Genomic DNA, 25,550 nt, shown 5'->3' with positions numbered 1-25,550 from the left:
AGACAACCATGTCACCTGACCTTACAGGTTCTACAGATACATTTACATCTGAGCCTGCTGGAACCACCTTGGAATCGGAATCGGCTGTTACAACTGATTCAATAACACCTGAGACTGGGGAAACCACATCAGCACAAGAGCAAACAAGTCCCACTGACACAGTCACTTCCAAGCCTGTTGGTACCACTTTGGTGTCTGATCAAACCAGTCAAACAGATTCCGTAACATCTGACCAAGCTGAGACCACGTCAGCACTTGAGCAAACCATTCCCACTGACACCTCGGAACCTGCAGAGACAACTATGTCATCAGAACCAACTGCTCAGACTGAACCAGAAACATCTGATCCTGCTGTAACCACATCACAACCTGAACTAACTTCTCCCACTGACACGATAACCTCTGAGCCTGTTGGTAGCACCATGGTATCTAAACAAACCAGTCAAACAGATTCAGCAACAACTGACCCAGCAGGGACGACGTCAGCACCTGAGCAAACCATTCCCACCGACACAGTAACCTCAAATTCTGGCCAGACAACCATGTCACCTGAAATTACAGGTTATACAGATACATTTACATCTGAGCCTGCTGGAACAACCTTGGAATCGGAATCAGCTGTTACAACTGATTCAATAACACCTGAGACTGTAGAGACAACTTCAGCACAAGAGCAAACAAGTCCCACTGACACATTCACTTCCAAGCCTGTTGGTACCACTTTGGTGTCTGATCAAACCAGTCAAACAGATTCCGTAACATCTGACCCAGCAGAGACCTCCTCAACACCTGAGCAAACCAATCCCACTGACACAGTAACCTCAGATTCTGGCCAGAAAACCACGTCACTTGACCTCACAAGACCTACGGACACAGTTACCTCTGACCCTGCTGGAACAACCTTGGAATCGGAATCAACTGTTACAACTGATTCAATAACACCTGAGACTGTAGAGACAACTGCAGCACAAGAGCAAACAAGTCCCACTGACACAGTCTCTTCCGAGCCTGATGGTACCACTTTGGTGTCTGATCAAACCAGTCAAACAGATTCCGTAACATGTGACCAAGCTGAGACCACGTCAGCACTTGAGCACACCATTCCCACTGACACAGTAACCTCAAATTCTGGCCAGACAACCATGTCACCTGCAATTACAGGTTATACAGATACATTTACATCTGAGTCTGCTGGAACAACATTGGAATCGGAATCAGCTGTTACAACTGATTCAATAACACCTGAGACTGTAGAGACAACTTCAGCACAAGAGCAAACAAGTCCCACTGAAACAGTAACTTCTGAGCCTTTTGGTACCACTTTGGTATCTGATCAAACAAGTCAAACAGATTCAGTAACATCTGACCCAGCAGAGACCTTGTCAACACCTGAGCAAACCAATCCCACTGACACGGTAACATCAGATTCTGGCCAGACAACCATGTCACCTGACCTTACAGGTTCTACAGATACATTTACATCTGAGCCTGCTGGAACCACATTGGAATCGGAATCGGCTGTTACAACTGATTCAATAACACCTGAGACTGGGGAAACCACATCAGCACAAGAGCAAACAAGTCCCACTGACACAGTCACTTCCAAGCCTGTTGGTACCACTTTGGTGTCTGATCAAACCAGTCAAACAGATTCCGTAACATCTGACCAAGCTGAGACCACGTCAGCACTTGAGCAAACCATTCCCACTGACACCTCGGAACCTGCAGAGACAACTATGTCATCAGAACCAACTGCTCAGACTGAACCAGAAACATCTGATCCTGCTGTAACCACATCACAACCTGAACTAACTTCTCCCACTGACACAATAACCTCTGAGGCTGTTGGTAGCACAATGGTATCCAAACAAACCAGTCAAACGGATTCAGCAACATCTGACCAAGCAGAGACTACGTCAGCACCTGAGCAAACCATTCCCACTGACACAGTAACCTCAAATTCTGGCCAGACAACCATGTCACCTCACATTACAGGTTTTACAGACACATTTACATCTGAGCCTGCTGGAACAACCTTGGAATCGGAAACAACTGTTACAACTGATTCAATAACACCTGAGACTGTAGAGACAACTTCAGCACAAGAGCAAACAAGTCCCACTGAAACAGTAACTTCTGAGCCTGTTGGTTCCACTTTGGTATCTGATCAAACCAGTCAAACAGATTCCGTAACATCTGACCCAGCAGAGACCTCCTCAACACCTGAGCAAACCAATCCCACAGACAGAGTAACCTCAGATTCTGGCCAGACAACCACGTCACTTGACCTCACAAGACCTACAGACACAGTTACCTCTGACCCTGCTGGTACCACCTTGGTATCAGAATCAACTGATACAACTGATTCAATAACACTTGAGGCTGAAGGGACAACATCAGCACTAGAGCAAACCAATCCCACTGACATTGTCACTTCTGAGCCTGTTGGTACCACCTTGGTATCTGAACAAACCAGTCAAACAGATACAGTAACATCTGACCAAGCTGAGACCACGTCAGCACTTGAGCAAACCATTCCCACTGACACCTCGGAACCTGCAGAGACAACTATGTCATCAGAACCAACTGCTCAGACTGAACCAGAAACATCTGATCCTGCTGTAACCACATCACAACCTGAACTAACTTCTCCCACTGACACGATAACCTCTGAGCCTGTTGGTAGCACCAGGGTATCTAAACAAACCAGTCAAACAGATTCAGCAACAACTGACCCAGCAGGGACGACGTCAGTACCTGAGCAAACCATTCCCACCGACACAGTAACCTCAAATTCTGGCCAGACAACCATGTCACCTGAAATTACAGGTTATACAGATACATTTACATCTGAGCCTGCTGGAACAACCTTGGAATCGGAATCAGCTGTTACAACTGATTCAATAACACCTGAGACTGTAGAGACAACTTCAGCACAAGAGCAAACAAGTCCCACTGACACATTCACTTCCAAGCCTGTTGGTACCACTTTGGTGTCTGATCAAACCAGTCAAACAGATTCCGTAACATCTGACCCAGCAGAGACCTCCTCAACACCTGAGCAAACCAATCCCACTGACACGGTAACATCAGATTCTGGCCAGACAACCATGTCACCTGACCTTACAGGTTCTACAGATACATTTACATCTGAGCCTGCTGGAACCACATTGGAATCGGAATCAGCTGTTACAACTGATTCAATAACACCTGAGACTGGGGAAACCACATCAGCACAAGAGCAAACAAGTCCCACTGACACAGTCACTTCCAAGCCTGTTGGTACCACTTTGGTGTCTGATCAAACCAGTCAAACAGATTCCGTAACATCTGACCCAGCACAGACCTCCTCAACACCTGAGCAAACCAATCCCACTGACACAGTAACCTCAGATTCTGGCCAGAAAACCACGTCACTTGACCTCACAAGACCTACGGACACAGTTACCTCTGACCCTGCTGGAACAACCTTGGAATCGGAATCAACTGTTACAACTGATTCAATAACACCTGAGACTGTAGAGACAACTGCAGCACAAGAGCAAACAAGTCCCACTGACACAGTCTCTTCCGAGCCTGATGGTACCACTTTGGTGTCTGATCAAACCAGTCAAACAGATTCCGTAACATGTGACCAAGCTGAGACCACGTCAGCACTTGAGCACACCATTCCCACTGACACAGTAACCTCAAATTCTGGCCAGACAACCATGTCACCTGCAATTACAGGTTATACAGATACATTTATATCTGAGTCTGCTGGAACAACATTGGAATCGGAATCAGCTCTTACAACTGATTCAATAACACCTGAGACTGTAGAGACAACTTCAGCACAAGAGCAAACAAGTCCCACTGAAACAGTAACTTCTGAGCCTTTTGGTACCACTTTGGTATCTGATCAAACAAGTCAAACAGATTCAGTAACATCTGACCCAGCAGAGACCTTGTCAACCCCTGAGCAAACCAATCCCACTGACACGGTAACATCAGATTCTGGCCAGACAACCATGTCACCTGAAATTACAGGTTCTACAGATACATTTACATCTAAGCCTGCTGGAACCACATTGGAATCGGAATCAGCTGTTACAACTGATTCAATAACACCTGAGACTGGGGAAACCACATCAGCACAAGAGCAAACAAGTCCCACTGACACAGTCACTTCCAAGCCTGTTGGTACCACTTTGGTGTCTGATCAAACCAGTCAAACAGATTCCGTAACATCTGACCCAGCAGAGACCTCCTCAACACCTGAGCAAACCAATCCCACTGACACAGTAACCTCAGATTCTGGCCAGAAAACCACGTCACTTGACCTCACAAGACCTACAGACACAGTTACCTCTGACCCTTCTGGAACAACCTTGGAGTCGGAATCAACTGTTACAACTGATTCAATAACACCTGAGACTGTAGAGACAACTGTAGCACAAGAGCAAACAAGTCCCACTGACACAGTCACTTCCGAGACTGATGGTACCACTTTGGTGTCTGATCAAACCAGTCAAACAGATTCCGTAACATCTGACCCAGCAGAGACCTTGTCAACACCTGAGCAAACCAATCCCACTGACACGGTAACATCAGATTCTGGCCAGACAACCATGTCACCTGACCTTACAGGTTCTACAGATACATTTACATCTGAGCCTGCTGGAACCACATTGGAATCGGAATCAGCTGTTACAACTGATTCAATAACACCTGAGACTGGGGAAACCACATCAGCACAAGAGCAAACAAGTCCCACTGACACAGTCACTTCCAAGCCTGTTGGTACCACTTTGGTGTCTGATCAAACCAGTCAAACAGATTCCGTAACATCTGACCCAGCAGAGACCTCCTCAACACCTGAGCAAACCAATCCCACAGACAGAGTAACCTCAGATTCTGGACGGACAACCATGTCATCTGACCTCACAGGTTCTACAGATACATTTACATCTGAACCTAATGGAACCACCTTGGAATCAGAATCAGCTGTTACGACTGATTCAATAACACCTGAGACTGCAGAGACAACTTCAGCACAAGAGCAAACTAATCCCACTGACTTAGTCACTTCTGAGCCTGTTGGTTCCACTTTGGTATCTGATCAAACCAGTCAAACAGATTCCGTAACATCTGACCGAGCAGAGACCTCCTCAACACCTGAGCAAACCAATCCCACTTACACCTCGGAACCTGCAGAGACAACTATGTCATTAAAAACAACTGCTCAGACTGAACCAGAAACATCTGATCCTGCTATAACCACATCAAAACCTGAACTAACTTCTCCCACTGACACAATAACCTCTGAGGCTGTTGGTAGCACAATGGTATCCAAACAAACCAGTCAAACGGATTCAGCAACATCTGACCAAGCAGAGACTACGTCAGCACCTGAGCAAACCATTCCCACTGACACAGTAACCTCAAATTCTGGCCAGACAACCATGTCACCTCACATTACAGGTTTTACAGACACATTTACATCTGAGCCTGCTGGAACAACCTTGGAATCGGAAACAACTGTTACAACTGATTCAATAACACCTGAGACTGTAGAGACAACTTCAGCACAAGAGCAAACAAGTCCCACTGAAACAGTAACTTCTGAGCCTGTTGGTTCCACTTTGGTATCTGATCAAACCAGTCAAACAGATTCCGTAACATCTGACCCAGCAGAGACCTCCTCAACACCTGAGCAAACCAATCCCACAGACAGAGTAACCTCAGATTCTGGCCAGACAACCACGTCACTTGACCTCACAAGACCTACAGACACAGTTACCTCTGACCCTGCTGGTACCACCTTGGTATCAGAATCAACTGATACAACTGATTCAATAACACTTGAGGCTGAAGGGACAACATCAGCACTAGAGCAAACCAATCCCACTGACATTGTCACTTCTGAGCCTGTTGGTACCACCTTGGTATCTGAACAAACCAGTCAAACAGATACAGTAACATCTGACCAAGCTGAGACCACGTCAGCACTTGAGCAAACCATTCCCACTGACACCTCGGAACCTGCAGAGACAACGATGTCATCGGAACCAACTGCTCAGACTGAACCAGAAACATCTGATCCTGCTGTAACCACATCACAACCTGAACTAACTTCTCCCACCGACACGATAACCTCTGAGCCTGTTGGTAGCACCATGGTATCTAAACAAACCAGTCAAACAGATTCAGCAACAACTGACCCAGCAGGGACGACGTCAGCACCTGAGCAAACCATTCCCACCGACACAGTAACCTTAAATTCTGGCCAGACAACCATGTCACCTGAAATTACAGGTTATACAGATACATTTACATCTGAGCCTGCTGGAACAACCTTGGAATCGGAATCAGCTGTTACAACTGATTCAATAACACCTGAGACTGTAGAGACAACTTCAGCACAAGAGCAAACAAGTCCCACTGACACATTCACTTCCAAGCCTGTTGGTACCACTTTGGTGTCTGATCAAACCAGTCAAACAGATTCCGTAACATCTGACCCAGCAGAGACCTCCTCAACACCTGAGCAAACCAATCCCACTGACACAGTAACCTCAGATTCTGGCCAGAAAACCACGTCACTTGACCTCACAAGACCTACAGACACAGTTACCTCTGACCCTGCTGGAACAACCTTGGAATCGGAATCAACTGTTACAACTGATTCAATAACACCTGAGACTGTAGAGACAACTGCAGCACAAGAGCAAACAAGTCCCACTGACACAGTCTCTTCCGAGCCTGATGGTACCACTTTGGTGTCTGATCAAACCAGTCAAACAGATTCCGTAACATCTGACCGAGCAGAGACCTCCTCAACACCTGAGCAAACCAATCCCACTGACACCTCGGAACCTGCAGAGACAACTATGTCATTAAAAACAACTGCTCAGACTGAACCAGAAACATCTGATCCTGCTATAACCACATCAAAACCTGAACTAACTTCTCCCACTGACACAATAACCTCTGAGGCTGTTGGTAGCACAATGGTATCCAAACAAACCAGTCAAACGGATTCAGCAACATCTGACCAAGCAGAGACTACGTCAGCACCTGAGCAAACCATTCCCACTGACACAGTAACCTCAAATTCTGGCCAGACAACCATGTCACCTCACATTACAGGTTTTACAGACACATTTACATCTGAGCCTGCTGGAACAACCTTGGAATCGGAAACAACTGTTACAACTGATTCAATAACACCTGAGACTGTAGAGACAACTTCAGCACAAGAGCAAACAAGTCCCACTGAAACAGTAACTTCTGAGCCTGTTGGTTCCACTTTGGTATCTGATCAAACCAGTCAAACAGATTCCGTAACATCTGACCCAGCAGAGACCTCCTCAACACCTGAGCAAACCAATCCCACAGACAGAGTAACCTCAGATTCTGGCCAGACAACCACGTCACTTGACCTCACAAGACCTACAGACACAGTTACCTCTGACCCTGCTGGTACCACCTTGGTATCAGAATCAACTGATACAACTGATTCAATAACACTTGAGGCTGAAGGGACAACATCAGCACTAGAGCAAACCAATCCCACTGACATTGTCACTTCTGAGCCTGTTGGTACCACCTTGGTATCTGAACAAACCAGTCAAACAGATACAGTAACATCTGACCAAGCTGAGACCACGTCAGCACTTGAGCAAACCATTCCCACTGACACCTTGGAACCTGCAGAGACAACTATTTCATCAGAACCAACTGCTCAGACTGAACCAGAAACATCTGTTCCTGCTGTAACCACATCACAACCTGAACTAACTTCTCCCACTGACACGATAACCTCTGAGCCTGTTGGTAGCACCATGGTATCTAAACAAACCAGTCAAACAGATTCAGCAACAACTGACCCAGCAGGGACGACGTCAGCACCTGAGCAAACCATTCCCACCGACACAGTAACCTCAAATTCTGGCCAGACAACCATGTCACCTGAAATTACAGGTTATACAGATACATTTACATCTGAGCCTGCTGGAACAACCTTGGAATCGGAATCAGCTGTTACAACTGATTCAATAACACCTGAGACTGTAGAGACAACTTCAGCACAAGAGCAAACAAGTCCCACTGAAACAGTAACTTCTGAGCCTTTTGGTACCACTTTGGTATCTGATCAAACAAGTCAAACAGATTCAGTAACATCTGACCCAGCAGAGACCTTGTCAACACCTGAGCAAACCAATCCCACTGACACGGTAACATCAGATTCTGGCCAGACAACCATGTCACCTGACCTTACAGGTTCTACAGATACATTTACATCTGAGCCTGCTGGAACAACCTTGGAATCGGAATCAACTGTTGCAACTGATTCAATAACACCTGAGACTGTAGAGACAACTTCAGCACAAGAGCAAACAAGTCCCACTGACACAGTCACTTCCGAACCTGATGGTACCACTTCGGTGTCTGATCAAAGCAGTCAAACAGATTCTGTAACATCTGACCCAGCAGAGACCTTGTCAACACCTGAGCAAACCAATCCCACAGACAGAGTAACCTCAGATTCTGGCCAGACAACCATGTCACCTGACATTACAGTTTCTACGGATACATTTACATCTGAGCCAGCTGGATCCACCTTGGAATCGGAATCAGCTATTACAACTGATTCAATAACACCTGAGACTGCAGAGACAACTTCAGCACAAGAGCAAACTAATCCCACTGACTTAGTCACTTCTGAGCCTGTTGGTTCCACTTTGGTATCTGATCAAACAAGTCAATCAGATTCCGTAACATCTGACCAAGCAGAGACCTCCTCAACACCTGAGCAAACCAATCCCACTGACACCTCGGAACCTGCAGAGACAACTATGTCATTAGAAACAACTGCTCAGACTGAACCGGAAACATCTGATCCTGCTATAACCACATCAAAACCTGAACTAACTTCTCCCACTGACACAATAACCTCTGAGGCTGTTGGTAGCACAATGGTATCCAAACAAACCAGTCAAACGGATTCAGCAACATCTGACCCAGCAGAGACCTTGTCAACACCTGAGCAAACCAATCCCACAGACAGAGTAACCTCAGATTCTGGCCAGACAACCATGTCACCTGAGATTACCTTTTCTACGGATACATTTACATCTGAGCCAGCTGGATCCACCTTGGAATCGGAATCAGCTATTACAACTGATTCAATAACATCTGAGACTGCAGAGACAACTTCAGCACAAGAGCAAACTAATCCCACTGACATTGTCACTTCTGAGCCTGTTGGCACCACCTTGTTATCTGAGCAAACCAGTCAAACAGATACAGTAACATCTGACCAAGCTGAGACCACGTCAGCACTTGAGCAAACCATTCCCACTGACACAGTTACCTCAGATTCTGGCAAGACAACCATGTCACCTGACATTACAGGTTCTACAGATCAATTTACATCTGACCCTGCTGGAACCACCTTGGAATCGGAATCAGCTGCTACAACTGATTCAATAACACCTGAGACTGCAGAGACAACTTCAGCACAAGAGCAAACTAATCCCACTGACTTAGTCACTTCTGAGCCTGTTGGTTCCACTTTGGTATCTGATCAAACAAGTCAATCAGATTCAGCAACATCTGACCCAGCAGACACCTCCTCAACAACTGAGCAAACCAATCCCACTGACACGGTAACATCAGATTCTGACCAGACAACCATGTCATCTGACCTTACAGGTTATACAGATACATTTACATCTGAGCCTGCTGGAACCACCTTGGAATCGGAATCAGCTGTTACAACTGATTCAATAACACCTGAGACTGGGGAAACCACATCAGCACAAGAGCAAACAAGTCCCACTGACACAGTCACTTCCGAACCTGTTGGTACCACTTTGGTGTCTGATCAAACTAGTCAAACAGATTCCGTAACATCTGACCCAGCAGAGACCTTGTCAACACCTGAGCAAACCAATCCCACAGACAGAGTAACCTCAGATTCTGGACGGACAACCATGTCATCTGACCTCACCGGTTCTACAGATACATTTACATCTGAACCTAATGGAACCACCTTGGAATCAGAATCAGCTGTTACGACTGATTCAATAACACCTGAGACTGCAGAAACAACTTCAGCACAAGAGCAAACTAATCCCACTGACTTAGTCACTTCTGAGCCTGTTGGTTCCACTTTGGTATCTGATCAAACCAGTCAAACAGATTCCGTAACATCTGACCGAGCAGAGACCTCCTCAACACCTGAGCAAACCAATCCCACTGACACCTCGGAACCTGCAGAGACAACTATGTCATTAGAAACAACTGCTCAGACTGAACCAGAAACATCTGATCCTGCTATTACCACATCAAAACCTGAACTAACTTCTCCCACTGACACAATAACCTCTGACGCTGTTGGTAGCACAATGGTATCCAAACAAACCAGTCAAACGGATTCAGCAACATCTGACCAAGCAGAGACTACGTCAGCACCTGAGCAAACCATTCCCACTGACACAGTAACCTCAAATTCTGGCCAGACAACCATGTCACCTGACATTACAGGTTTTACAGATACATTTACATCTGAGCCTGCTGGAACAACCTTGGAATCGGAAACAACTGTTACAACTGATTCAATAACACCTGAGACTGTAGAGACAACTTCATTACAAGAGCAAACAAGTCCCACTGAAACAGTAACTTCTGAGCCTGTTGGTTCCACTTTGGTATCTGATCAAACCAGTCAAACGGATTCCGTAACATCTGACCAAGCAGAGACCTCCTCAACACCTGAGCAAACCAATCCCACTGACACCTCGGAACCTGCAGAGACAACTATGTCATTAGAAATAACTGCTCAGACTGAACCAGAAACATCTGATCCTGCTATAACCACATCAAAACCTGAACTAACTTCTCCCACTGACACAATAACCTCTGAGGCTGTTGGTAGCACAATGGTATCCAAACAAACCAGTCAAACGGATTCAGCAACATCTGACCAAGCAGAGACTACGTCAGCACCTGAGCAAACCATTCCCACTGACACAGTAACCTCAAATTCTGGTCAGACAACCATGTCATCTGACATTACAGGTTTTACAGATACATTTACATCTGAGCCTTCTGGAACAACCTTGGAATCGGAATCAGCTGTTACAACTGATTCAATAACACCTGAGACTGGGGAAACCACATCAGCACAAGAGCAAACAAGTCCTACTGAAACAGTAACTTCTGAGCCTTTTGGTACCACTTTGGTATCTGATCGAACAAGTCAAACAGATTCAGTAACATCTGACCCAGCAGAGACCTTGTCAACATCTGAGCAAACCAATCCCACTGACACGGTAACATCAGATTCTGGCCAGACAACCATGTCATCTGACCTTACAGGTTCTACTGATACATTTACATCTGAGCCTGTTGGAACCACATTGGAATCGGAATCAGCTGTTACAACTGATTCAATAACACCTGAGACTGGGGAAACCACATCAGCACAAGAGCAAACAAGTTCCACTGACACAGTCACTTCCGAGCCTGATGGTACCACTTTGGTGTCTGATCAAACCAGTCAAACAGATTCCGTAACATCTGACCAAGCTGAGACCACGTCAGCACTTGAGCACACCATTCCCACTGACACAGTAACCTCAAATTCTGGCCAGACAACCATGTCACCTGAAATTACAGGTTATACAGATACATTTACATCTGAGTCTGCTGGAACAACCTTGGAATCGGAATCAGCTGTTACAACTGATTCAATAACACCTGAGACTGTAGAGACAACTTCAGCACAAGAGCAAACGAGTCCCACTGAAACAGTAACTTCTGAGCCTTTTGGTACCACTTTGGTATCTGATCAAACAAGTCAAACAGATTCCGTAACATCTGACCCAGCAGAGACCTTGTCAACCCCTGTGCAAACCAATCCCACTGACACGGTAACATCAGATTCTGGCCAGACAACCACGTCACTTGACCTCACAAGACCTACAGACACAGTTACCTCTGACCCTGCTGGTACCACCTTGGTATCAGAATCAACTGATACAACTGATTCAATAACACTTGAGGCTGAAGGGACAACATCAGCACTAGAGAAAACCAATCCCACTGACATTGTCACTTCTGAGCCTGTTGGTACCACCTTGGTATCTAAACAAACCAGTCAAACAGATACATTAACATCTGACCTAGCTGAGACCACTTCAGCACTTGAGCAAACCATTCCCACTGACACCTCGGAACCTGCAGAGACAACTATGTCATCAGAACCAACTGCTCAGACTGAACCAGAAACATCTGATCCTGCTGTAACCACATCACAACCTGAACTACCTTCTCCCACTGACACGATAACCTCTGAGCCTGTTGGTAGCACCATGGTATCTAAACAAACCAGTCAAACAGATTCAGCAACAACTGACCCAGCAGAGACGACGTCAGCACCTGAGCAAACCATTCCCACTGAAAGATTAACCTCAAATTCTGGCCAGACAACCATGTCACCTGAAATCACAGGTTATACCGATACATTTACATCTGAGCCTGCTGGCATAACCTTGGAATCAGAATCAACTGTTACAACTGATTCAATAACACCTGAGACTGTAGAGACAACTTCAGCACAAGAGCAAACAAGTCCCACTGACATAGTCCCTTCCGAGCCTGTTGGTACCACTTTGGTGTCTGATCAAACCAGTCAAACAGATTCCGTAACATCTGACCCAGCAGAGACCTCCTCAACACCTGAGCAAACCAATCCCAATGACAAAGTAACCTCAGATTCTGGCCAGACAACCACGTCACTCGACCTCACAAGACCTACAGACACAGTTACCTCTGACCCTGCTGGTGCCACCTTGTTATCAGAATCAACTGATACAACTGATTCAATAACACTTGAGGCTGAAGGGACAACATCAGCACTAGAGCAAACTAATCCCACTGACTCAGTCACTTCTGATCCTGCTGGTTCCACTTTGGTATCTGATCAAACCAGTCAAACAGATTCAGTAACATCTGACCCAGCAGAGACCTCCTCAACAACTGAGCAAACCAATTCCAATAACACAATTACATCAGATTCCGGCCAGACAACCATGTCATCTGACGTTACAGGTTCTACAGATACATTTACATCTGAGCCTGCTGGAACCACCTTGGAATCGGATTCAGCTGTTACAACTGATTCAATAACACCTGAGACTGGGGAAACCACGTCAGCACAAGAGCAAACAAGTCCCACTGACACAGTCACTTCCGAGCCTGATGGTACCACTTTGGTGTCTGATCAAACCAGTCAAACAGATTCCGTAACATCTGACCCAGCAGAGACCTCCTCAACACCTGAGCAAACCATTCCCATTGACACCTCGGAACCTGCAAAGACAACTATGTCAGCAGAACCAACTGCCCAGACTGAACCAGAAACATCTGATCCTGCTGTAACCACATCACAACCTGAACTAACTTCTCCCACTGACACGATAACCTCTGAGCCTGTTGGTAGCACCATGGTATCTAAACAAACCAGTCAAACAGATTCAGCAACATCTGACCCAGCAGGGACGACGTCAGCACCTGAGCAAACCATTCCCACTGACACAGTAACCTCAGATTCTGGCCAGACAACCATGTCACCTGAAATTACAGGTTCTACGGATACATTTACATCTGAGCCAGCTGGATCCACCTTGGAATCGGAATCAGCTGTTACAACTGATTCAATAACACCTGAGACTGCAGAGACAACTTCAGCACAAGTGCAAACAAGTTCCACTGAAACAGTAACTTCTGAGCCTTTTGGTACCACTTTGGTATCTGATCAAACAAGTCAAACAGATTCAGTAACACCTGAAACTGCAGAGACTACATCAGCACAAGAGCAAACCAATCCCACTGACACAGTAACCTCAGATTCTGGCCAGACTACCATGTCACCTGACCCTACAGGTCCTACAGATACAGTAACGTCTGATCCTGTTGGTACCACCTTTGTATCAGAATCAACGGTTGCAACTGATACAGTTACAACACAACCTGAGCAAACCTCTGCTACGGTTCCACTAACCTCTGATCCATCCCAAACCACATCAGCCATGGAAACATCAACACCAACAGATCTACCCACTGAACCGCCAACTACTTTACTAACTACACCGTCAACTATACCAGACACTGTTGAGCCAGGTAATATCAACCTCCTTCATGCCCTATAATTTTTTGCTGCAATTTAAACTTTCTAAGCACAATTTTTAACATGCACTTAAAATACAATATGTTTGAATTCTTTGCAGATACGCTCTCCAGGTCAGTCGTCGTAAAAGTGGTGATCAATGAGGAATACAAACAAGAATATGAAGATAAAAAGTCACCTGAGTACAAAGTATTTGTTGGAAACTTTACCAACCAGGTAAATGAAACATGTGATGAGTTAAGCTGTATGGTACAGCCGTGTACTTACCGAACACATTCAGTCAGTATTAGATACTGTTACCCTATGCAATCTTTAGAAAGTTCTAGTATGTTGTATCTTTTAAGGATTTTACAGATTTTATAGTATAAATGAACATATCAGATAATTCCAGAAGACCAATGGTGTTCCTCTATTATCAGTATGACTTCTGCTCTTGAAACATTGTTCATTTTTGTGTTGTCATTATTTCAGATGAAACCATATTATACTGAAAAGATAGCAAACTTTAAAGAGGTGGTGGTAACGAGTGTGAGGTAAATTAACTTCAATTTGTTTTTATTAACAAAGCAATTATCATCATATTTTCCTATACATTGTACATCCAATCAAATCAACAGACAGTTTCTCTCCAATTCTTTTTTCTCAGACCGGGAGCCCCTGCGGTCAGATTCTCAGATTACGCTTTAAAAAAGGTAAACCTATTCAGACTTGTTTCAGCTTTTTATTGAATCAGAGATAAGATATTAACAACTGCTCTATCTTGTTTCAGAGGAGTTTACCATCTGAAGTTATCCACAGTATCGCACCAAAAACAAACAGGTAATTTCAGCAAAGACAACTTGAAATATTTTACCAAAACAATTTACAAATAAAGTAATTTAAACTTTGAATGTTGGCAATCACAGGTTGAAAAACATTTTGAATTGCCTAAATGAGATCCAATACGAGAACTTTCCATTTACACACTGACTTTTTGTGGTCAGTTTTATCTCAACTTTAACATGATTACTACAGTTATTACATATAAACAAAACACAAGCATATAAAGGAGATACTTTGCATATATATCAAAAACAAAGCAAGAAAAGTCAAGCACAAGCAAACTGTGCACATACACAACAATTATGTAACATATAGTTTGCATAGAAATATGCCTGCAAATACAGAAAAACTGCAATAATTAAGAGGAACATAACAACTACAATAATAACCCCAGTAATTATACTACTTGATAATAAAATATGAATATATATAGTATTTCTATTACTTCAACAACAACTATCACTACTACTACTACTACTACTACTACTATTACTACTACTACTACTACTACTACTACTACTACTACTACTACTACTACTACTACTAATAATAATAATAATAATAATAATAATAATAATAATCCAAGTGGAAACAATAGAACAAATAAATAATAATAAAAAGAAAGCCTTAGACAAATAAACAAATTAAACATACTTTTTAAAACCGAAATGTATTTAAAATAGATATGTTAAAACTCATAAAATGTATCAAAACCTGTTAACACTTACTTGTGAGAACTTGAGGATATGGTCTACTTGAAATTATGACAGGATCTAATCAACAACTTAAACATACAACAACTATCAGTTATAGTATGAAAGCAGTATGTCGGAGTGAAAAGTCTGATGAAAACCTAATCTTTTCAGATCCTCACTAGAGTAATAATACTACTTACAACCTACTTTTTCTGAAAATATTTATTTACTTTGTTTACTTCACAATCTGTTTTTTTGAATTGTAAAATGTTTGCACTTTATTATATTCATCTATTGTGAATATTTATTGTTTTGACAAAAATAATTAATGTACATCTCCGGTTGTCTCCATTCCCTCACCCGATAGCGGGGGAGAACATTGCCCTTTTACTGACTAGCTTGTTCATAGTTGTTGTCCCCCACACAGTTCTGTTGTTCCTAAGTTTTGCTTTGTTGCTTTGTTGCTTCTGTATTTCTCCTGATTATGATGTATCTGGTTAAGCTATATTTCCTCACATTTGGATTTAGGCTAATGTAACAGATGTATTTACCAACAAAACTAATAATAGAATTATAGGACATTCATAAAGGTAGGTAATACATTAGCATTATAATGACTTTACCTGTACTGACATGCTATATGACATTTTCTCTTCCCCAGTGTTAGTGTCACACATCATGTGGTTTTGGCAATTCCAAACAACGCCAGTTCTGACATTATATATGAGGAAGATGTCAAAGCTGTTGAGGAGGCTGTTGGAGGGCTTATTCGCTGCACTATGGACAGTAAGCAAGAGAACAGAACCTAATTCACTGAAATACAAGAATTTTCTTAGCATTAAAACAAAACCCTTTTATGTAATAAGGTACAATATCATGTTTTGTCTTCTGTATTTTCAGACTGTCCTTACAACATCACAACTACTCCTGAAGTTAATGAAACCGAAACAGATTTGGGAGGTCAGTATTACCGCACTTTGTACGCATTTTTCATTAAATTCATCAACGTCATCAGTGTGATCTGTTGATCTGTTTAAGTTTCAAAACAAAAGTTGGGGTTGCCATTGGGCATGGCCGCCAGCCCGAAAGACATGCTAAACGAACTGGTCTCACTCTCCACAAAGACATTTATTGACTGCACCAACAGCATACCTGCCAACCCTACCGATTTGGGCGGTAGTCTACCGCTTTTGACGTGTTTCTACCGCCTACCGACTTAGCTGACTTTCCCTACCGATTTTCAATCTTCCTAAACTATAAAAAATAAAAAACACACTCCATAGACACTGGACTCGACTTTTGGCGGACACCGTTTGCAGCGTGTCTGTGATCGCATCATACAAACAGTCATCTGTGTTTCTGAAAGAGAAACAACGTGCACGGTGCAGACCGGGGGTAACGAGGAAAGGCAGCGTTACCCCCGGGGCTGATGGTTAATCACTCCCAGTTTAAGGGAACAGAGACGAGGCATTTGAGTCCTACAGGGTTTCCCCGTTAATATCGTGTCTCGTGTATCGTGTTGGCGACTGAAAGACATCCAGTGTTTGGTCTTTTCCTGAAGCATCCTACAGTGTCTCAACTGTAAGAGGACCACAAACACATCACAAATATAATACAATTTTGAGATTTGGGGATATTTATCTCCCATTCTTTCACTTTTTCAACACCAAACATGTCGTTAATATCTCTGTCTAGTGAACTACAGCAATCTTTAAGCCTGTACATTATTTATATCACACTTTATCAGTAGAAAAATGCAGGAAATTACTTTTTTAATGGAGTATTTTCTGATTTATGGCGCAACACAAAGATATTCCGCTCTGTGCAAACCTTTGACTCTAATATGTCAACAACATGAAACAAGAATATGAACCTGTCTTCATCCAATGTTCACACAAAAGTTCTACATCCTGACACATCCTTCATCTACACTGTCTCAACTGAAAGAGGACTATAAACACATTAAAAATATAATAAAATGTGGAGACTTTGGGATATTTATCTCCCATTCTTTTACTTTTCGGGCATTTTACAGACCAGACATGTCGTTGATGTCACTGTTTACCAAACTACCACTTTTTCTGAAAAATGCATAAAATGATGCAATATATATTAAATATATGGTTTATATATGTAATTACTGGGGTTCCATTTCTTCTGATTACCTAATTTGGGCGCGCAAACCTACCTCTTTTGGATTTGGAAAGGTTGGCATGTATGCAACAGCAGTACAAAAACAATGCACACTCCTTCCACTACTCCTCCGTCATACAATCTGGCAGCAATATCCCAAAGATCCTTTTTTCAACTATTAAAAAGCTCCTAAAACGATTATCCGGAACCTGCCTTCCAGGCACCCTTTTACAGCCTTCAGCCAAATTACCTCACTGGACAACTCAAAACCCACCTGGACTGTCTGCAATAACCTTCATGAACCTTTTCAATCTGGTTTCCGCACTTGCCACAGCACAAACAACATTCTCCTCTCTGCTGACTCTGGTTCCCTCTCAATTCTCATTCTCCTTGACCTAATCGCTACATTTGACACGATCAACCACTCCATCCTCATCACCCGCGTCCAGTCTTCCATTGGCATAACCAGCACTGCCCTCTCCCGGTTTAAATCCTACCTCTCTGTCGGACATCAATTCATCTCCATCAACACCTCCAAATCCCCCACAGCCCCTGTCAATCATGGCGTCCTTCAGGGTTCTTCCTGCAGGGGGGCGTGGTCAGCTGCAGCTCACAGAATCAGCTCCCTGCAAAAAAAGGTCTGGAAAGAGCCAATAGAGCGAAATGAGGCATGGCTAAAATGCAAGATCTGTTTGGTATTTTGAAAAAAAAACAATATTTATATACTTTATATAGGTATGGCCCTACAATATATTGTTCAAATATAGCATGATATCTCCCCTTTAAATATGTCCCAAACTCAGCTGCCCGCATGCTCACCTACACCAGACGCTCCAACCACATCACCCCAATCCTCCATGACCTCCACTGGCTCCCCATCAAACACCACATTGGCTTTAAAATTGTAATATCCACTTACAAAGCCCTCAACATGTCTGACCGTTATATACTGAGCTTTATCCATGCATTGTTCCTAGAGAGGTCCCGTCCCGTCCCGTCCGTCGCCCCCCCCCCCCCCATCCAGGAACATCACTTTCCGTAATTTACTCTCTGTCGATCCCCAGCACCTCTCCGACCTGCTATCCTCTACTCTCCCCCTGGACTCGAACCTCAGCTCACCCGATGATCAACTCAACCACCTTAATTCAACCCTACTCGCCTCCCTCAATAGCTTGGCCCCCCTCAAAAGGAAAAATGTCACTTTTAAAACCTCCTCACCCTGGTTCACCCCTGCACTCCGTAAACTGAAGCAAACCGGCCGCCAGCTTGAACGCCTAACCATGAAATCATCCCTCACAGTTCACCATGGTTCCTACAAACTCCGTCTCACTACCTACAGAGACGCCCTCAATGCCGCAAAATCTGCTTACCTCTCCACCATCTTCATCGACCCCTCCCGTAACCCCAGGACCCTCTTCTCCACCGTCAACAAGCTCCTCAAACCCCTTGCTGACACCCTCTCTTCCTCCACTTCCACTCTATGCAGTTCATTCCTCCAGTTTTTCTCTGACAAAATCACTGCCATTAATCACTCCCTATCCGCTGCATCTGACACACAAACATCTCCCCCAACATCCACCGCCACAATTCCTCCCTCCATCTCCCTTGACCTCCCGAGCCCTCCTCCCCACGGCATTCTCTCCCAGTTCACTCTGGATACCCCCCCTGAAATACTCCAACTGATCAGCTCCTCCAAACCCACAACCTGCTCGCTTGACCCTCTACCCACCCCTCTTCTGAAGTCCTGCCTCCCCGTCCTCTGCCCCTACCTTGTCAACCTTTTCAACTCCTCCCTGTCCCAAGGAACCGTTCCCTCTGCCTTCAAAACTGCTGCTGTCACTCCCAACCTCAAGAAACCCGGTCTTGATCCCTCCTCCCTTAGTAATTACCGCCCCATCTCCAACCTCCCCTTTCTCTCAAAAACAATAGAACGCATCATCTCCAAACAACTCCACCGCCATCTCCAAAAAAATGACCTTTTTGAACTCCTTCAGTCTGGTTTTCGTCCTCACCACAGCACAGAAACGGCACTCATCAACGTCCTCAATTCCCTCCTCACCTCTGCTGACACCGGTTCCCTCAACATCCTCATCCTCCTTGACCTGAGTGCAGCCTTCGATACCGTGAGCCACACCATCCTGCTTACCCGACTCCGGGATATCGGTATCGAAGGTACTGCACTCAGGTGGCTCCAGTCCTACCTCTCCGACAGATCCCACTTCATCTCCCTCAATGATCACTCCTCTACCACAGCTTCAGTCACCCAAGGTGTTCCCCAAGGTTCAGTACTCGGCCCCCTCCTCTTCATCATCTACATCCTCCCCCTTGGTCAGATTCTCCGCCATCACAACCTGGACTTTCACTGCTATGCTGACGACACACAGATCTACCTCAGCACCAAATCCCCCCACAACCCCCCTCTTACACACATCGAATCCTGTCTGACTGCAATAAAATCCTGGATGCAACACAACTTCCTCAAACTCAACAGCAATAAAACTGAACTCCTCCTCATCGGCTCCAAATCCACCCTCAGCAAAACCCCCAACCTGACACTCACCATCGATGGCACCCCTGTTTCCCCCTCCACCCAGGCACGCAACCTTGGCGTGATATTCGACCCCACCCTCTCCCTCGACCCCCACATCCGCCAAGTTGTAAAAACCTCATTTTTCCACCTCCGCAATATCGCCAAACTCCGTCCCTCTCTCACCCGCCCCTCAGCTGAGCGACTCATTCACGCCTTCATCTCCTCCCGCCTTGACTATTGCAACTCACTCCTCTTCGGCATCAGCACAACATCCCTCAACAGACTCCAGCGTGTCCAGAACGCAGCCGCCAGACTCCTCACCCACACCAAATCATGGCATCACATCACCCCGGTCCTCAAAGAACTCCACTGGCTTCCCGTCTCACACAGCATTCACTACAAACTCCTGGTCCTCACCTATAAAGCCCTCCACCATCTGGCCCCCCCCTACCTCACTGACCTCCTCATCCTCTACCAACCACCTCGGTCCCTCAGATCCACCTCAGCCGGTTTGCTCTCAATCCCCAAGGCCAAACTCCGGAGCTTCGGGGACAGAGCCTTCTCTGTGGCAGCCCCGAAGCTCTCGAACTCCCTCCCCCAAGACCTCCGTGAGTCTGATTCCCTCACCCTGTTCCAGTCCCGTCTCAAAACCCACCTCTTCAACTCTGCTTATCCTTAAACCCACCCCTACCCTTCTGAACCAACATCCTCCTGACTGCTTTTCTGTTTTTGTTTTTGTTTGTGTTTTTGTTCTTGTTTTGTTTGTCGACCGTACTCATAATGTAAAGCGTCTTTGGGTCTAGAAAAGCGCTATATAAATCCCATTTATTATTATTAGAGGTGTTTTCATATTCCTCTACTTGGAGGGTGAGATGTCTTCGAACTTACGTAAAATCTGAGATTCAAACATACGCAAGCTAGATATAACAAATTCAAAACAGCCAATTGCTTCCCGATATGCAAACTCTGACATATCTCAATATGGAAAAAGTATTTGGCACAACACCATTAAATGAACCTGAAACATCCAGAGCAGAATAAAATTGGAACAGAGAATGGAATTAGCATATTGACAGTTCAGAATGCAAAGGTGTGCAGTTAACCTTACCGGACCCTTACAATCACTAATGCTGCATTAGCCACTGCCAGCTACAAGCTAACAAGCATAGTGTAGAAAGTTGTGACTGCAAACAAGTGTGCGGTTTTTGGCTGTAAACCGGACCTAGAGCTTCCCAGTAAATATTTTTCTAAGATTTGCAATAATTAGCCACAAGCTAACAAACTGCATTAACAAAATATGCTTACTAGAGTTCAGTAGAATCCACTGAATTCTTCATATCTATGTTTTCTCATCAGGTGTATGTGAAAGATTTGTGAACGATGCAGATATTGCTGAATTCTACGAACCTGTGAATGATACTGGAGTCATCAAGTGTGTGACAGTATGTAACAGTTTACATACAAAGGCTAAAAGATGCTACAATAAAGGAATCTGCAGACCGTACAGCTACGTTGGAGCGCTTTGTCAGTAAGTAGATTGGTTTCTCTGTTTCATTCTTTAAATAAATGTTCTGTATCATAAACACCTCCGCTTTATTTAGCCTTCTAGATATTAAGGATTATTAGTAAGCATCCATTTTCAATATCACTCAATTTCAGTTAGTGTGCCCTGTCAATTTAGGGACTAGAATTTAAAAAAACTTGAAAGTTGGTTTAATTGAGAGGTAGGAACTACTCTATCGTGAGATAACTATACCTTAAAGTTGTTGAGTTGTATTAACACTTTACTTATGCTAAGCTCACTCTATTGGCTACCACATCAGGTCATTTTCAATGGAAGATACTGTATGGTTGTATAGAAGTCAATGAGAAAATTACCCGACTTCTAACTTTATTAATTTCCTCTGTTAACATGTTTGACAAGTTTAAGATCTTAATCTTTAGTTTCAATACAACATTTTGTCAGTTATTGACCCATTTATATATAATATATATACTTGAAGGCAACGCTACCTTGTGATGACTAGATTCTACCATGGGACAGCCTGTCGTAGAATTACACGCATGTAGGGATGTCTGAGTTTTTCTCCAACTTATTTATCCATAAAAAGGGTTAATATGTCATCTTTCCCCCATTTATTCTTTAAAGATTCCCAGGGTGCCTTGATAAATACTTGTCGATAGACCTGTTATTGTAGAGTAATTTTTTTCTTTAGATAAGTTCCTTTTTGCTGCTTTATTTGACTTGTTTACCACAGTTGTACACTATTTAACTTTGTTCCTACTTCTCTGTTTTAGTTGCCCAAATGAGGATTCTACTTGGTACTTGGGCGATGACTGTAGCCTCCCGATATCGAGGACCGGTTTCTACATAGGCATATCTGTGACCTTGTGTTTCCTGTTGTGGAGTGTGGGAGGGTTATCTCTATTCCTGCTGCTCAACAAACGCAAACAAAAGATGTAAGCTTAACGAAGACATTCAATCAAATTCTGTTCACCAAAGATTTTTTTAATATCAGGAATATTAACATATCGGTCAGAGTAATAACACTGTATGAAGAGTCCAATGCAGATAATGTACTCTTAATATCAAGTCATTATAAAGTGTCAGACTTTGTGAAAGGCAGTATAAACGAGTATCAGTTTTGTAAAATGTTTCCAAAACATGATTTTATTAATAATACCTTCTTATCAAATGGTTTTGAAAATAGTTCATGCCAGTATCGGCCAATACAAGTGTGTTTTAGTTATTGTAATTGAATCAAAACTACCCAAAAACATCATGGTTAGTATAATTAACATTAACATTTTAAAATCTCTGTGTTTGCAGGAAGGAAGATATTAAAATCCAACAGGTAAACCAGTGGATAACTGAGGAGTTTGACACAGTTAATGCCGGTAAGTTTGTCATTTATTTTAAATGCATTTGGAACCAGAGTAAAAACATTATGTTTCGTTCAAGGCTTTTAGCTGCATCTCATTGTCCTTCAAAAAATGCATTTGAAAGCCCTTGGTCTAATAAAAAAACCTAATTACATTTTATGGATATTTGCCTACCAATAAGAAGCATATTTTTCATGACCCTAGTCACTCAAACTAAAGCTGACTAGTCAAGCACAGCAGCATCTTTTGACTTGAATGGAATCCATGTGATGGTCTGGTCTTAGCGACTTTTAAATCACATCTTTAAAAGATGATTCTAAAGTGCAGTATCTGCTGAAGTAATAGTATCTGTGGCAATTACTTTTTGGAGTACATTAATCAGCCTTAAATTACATAACATATCGGACATTACATTGTGTCAAAGTTTGCTAGCTACCCTGAAAATATTGTACAATTTTTATTCAATTTTATTAATTTGGTAGTTACTGCTCTATGCATTCTACATGCGCAAACTATACTGATGGTTGTGTGTGAATCTCCCGTAAACCCTTGTTGTCCTATCTTTAGGAGGGCTCCGAAACCCTTCATTCACACATGATGAATCGGACCAGAAGGATCCAGGATCTAGACGTACTGCACCTTCCTCTGCGCTCACGCCACCGTCTTTGGATCCTGACAGCAGAGGGTTTGGCGCTTCAGCGAGCAACTACTCATCAACCCAAGCAGCACCAGAATACAATGCTCCATTTTCTAATGCTGGATTCTCACAGGAGTAGACTTCCCATTGAGCCCACCGGTCAGTGCACACACACGGGAACTCAGATTAGTTTTACCATCCACCAGTATGTTCACAAGTGTTTTAAGAAGGTGTTAATAAAAGCCTACATCAGATTCAGTAGATCTTATTAAACTCCACTAATGTGTTCTTTACATGAAAACAAATCCAATTATCAGTGATTACCAACAAGGATAGGAGGGACTAGTTACCTTTAAAAAAAAGTCAGTAACCTAATCTGACATCAAAATATAAAGGTAATGTTATCTGATTACTTTCCATTACTTTTGATTACCTCAATATCAAGAGCAACGCAAATAAATACAAGATAAATAAATAACAATTAAGTGTTTAGACCTTAGAAAATAATAATTTGTATGTGCTATGTGTGCGTAGATTCCGTTTTTACCAAATAAGGGAAATCTTGAAGGGTGTCAAAATCTTTGTAAAGGCTGCTATAGTGGGTTATAAAAAGACATTTCTCGATGGGAACAGTTTGTGAAAAGCCTACTGTTCTCCTCATTTAATTAATCATGCCTTTTTTATTATTTCCACAGATGAGGATCAGCAGGCCTCAGACCAGGCCCTCCTGGGAAGTCTGAGTCTCCCCTCACCAACATAACTTGTTCGTCATGACTTCTCCTTTTGCTGCCTAAGATAAACATCTAAAATGCATCAGTCATAATTTATATTTATATGCACGTACAATGCAGCAACTGTACTAGTTCTGACTATTTTAGATATTTTTTATTATTTCCTGATTTATTCATTAATTTTGTTGAACTGACAGCAAGCCAGTGCTTTATTAATGAGTCTATTGAACAACCCTGTCATAATATCTATGACACTTCTTATATAAAGTGTTTTCCATGCTGTGCCAGGGAGCAATCGATTCACTTCTGTGTTCATTTATGAGGCCGTAGGTAGTGCAGTTGTGTTGGAACACATTATGGAGAGCTCAATCCTGAAGTAGAGATTTTAAATGTAACTCTGCAGCACAGAAGCACTTTGAAGAGACATCAGGACGTCACTGATGAGTGCAGTTTATTATCCACAGGATTAAAGAACATTTTATTATAATTGATTTAATTGTTTGGAGTTTGTTGAATTTGCCAAGTCTGTCAGCCAATGATGATTGAGATCTGAGGCAGAAGTATAGTATATAGAGGAATGAGGGTGTTTCTGATTATTTGTACTATTTGCACTTCACCTTAATTCATTGGATGCACTTTATGTAAATAAAAAGTATCTGTTGTCAGAAACATTTTCTCAGTTTGAGTTATTTTATAAATGTATATTTCATCTGTAGTCTCTACAGATGGCAGATGTTATCCTAACATTTAAATGAGATGGTTTATAAAGGAAGATAAATCATAAAAAGGGAAGATTGATGTAGTAGTAGATGATAGGAAATAAATTGGAAATAAATATACTACATGGGTGTGGAATAAATAAAACATGCAGCACGAGAAGCAATGAAAAAAGGAAAACACAGACAGATCAATAGATTTTATATTATTGTGGCCGAGCATG

At 43.2% G+C, this 25,550-nt stretch overlaps 1 protein-coding gene across 1 annotated transcript; it reads left to right on the top strand.

Annotated features, from left to right (window-relative positions):
* Positions 1-8,452: 8,452 nt before the first annotated feature.
* Positions 8,453-25,279, top strand: LOC307031242 (uncharacterized protein). The gene is made up of 12 exons (XM_079668175.1): positions 8,453-14,172; positions 14,280-14,395; positions 14,651-14,712; positions 14,826-14,871; positions 14,949-14,998; positions 16,358-16,482; positions 16,597-16,656; positions 21,716-21,887; positions 22,658-22,819; positions 23,190-23,257; positions 23,810-24,038; positions 24,575-25,279. Exons 1-11 carry the CDS (start codon positions 8,547-8,549, stop codon positions 24,016-24,018), a joined length of 6,696 nt encoding a protein of 2,231 aa, XP_079524301.1. The 5' UTR covers positions 8,453-8,546; the 3' UTR covers positions 24,019-24,038; positions 24,575-25,279.
* The last annotated feature ends 271 nt before the right edge of the window (positions 25,280-25,550 follow it).

Source organism: Notothenia rossii (genome assembly GCF_949606895.1).
Source record: "Notothenia rossii genome assembly, chromosome: 3".
Taxonomy (NCBI): domain Eukaryota; kingdom Metazoa; phylum Chordata; class Actinopteri; order Perciformes; family Nototheniidae; genus Notothenia; species Notothenia rossii.
This window is presented reverse-complemented; position numbering and strand designations above follow the sequence as displayed.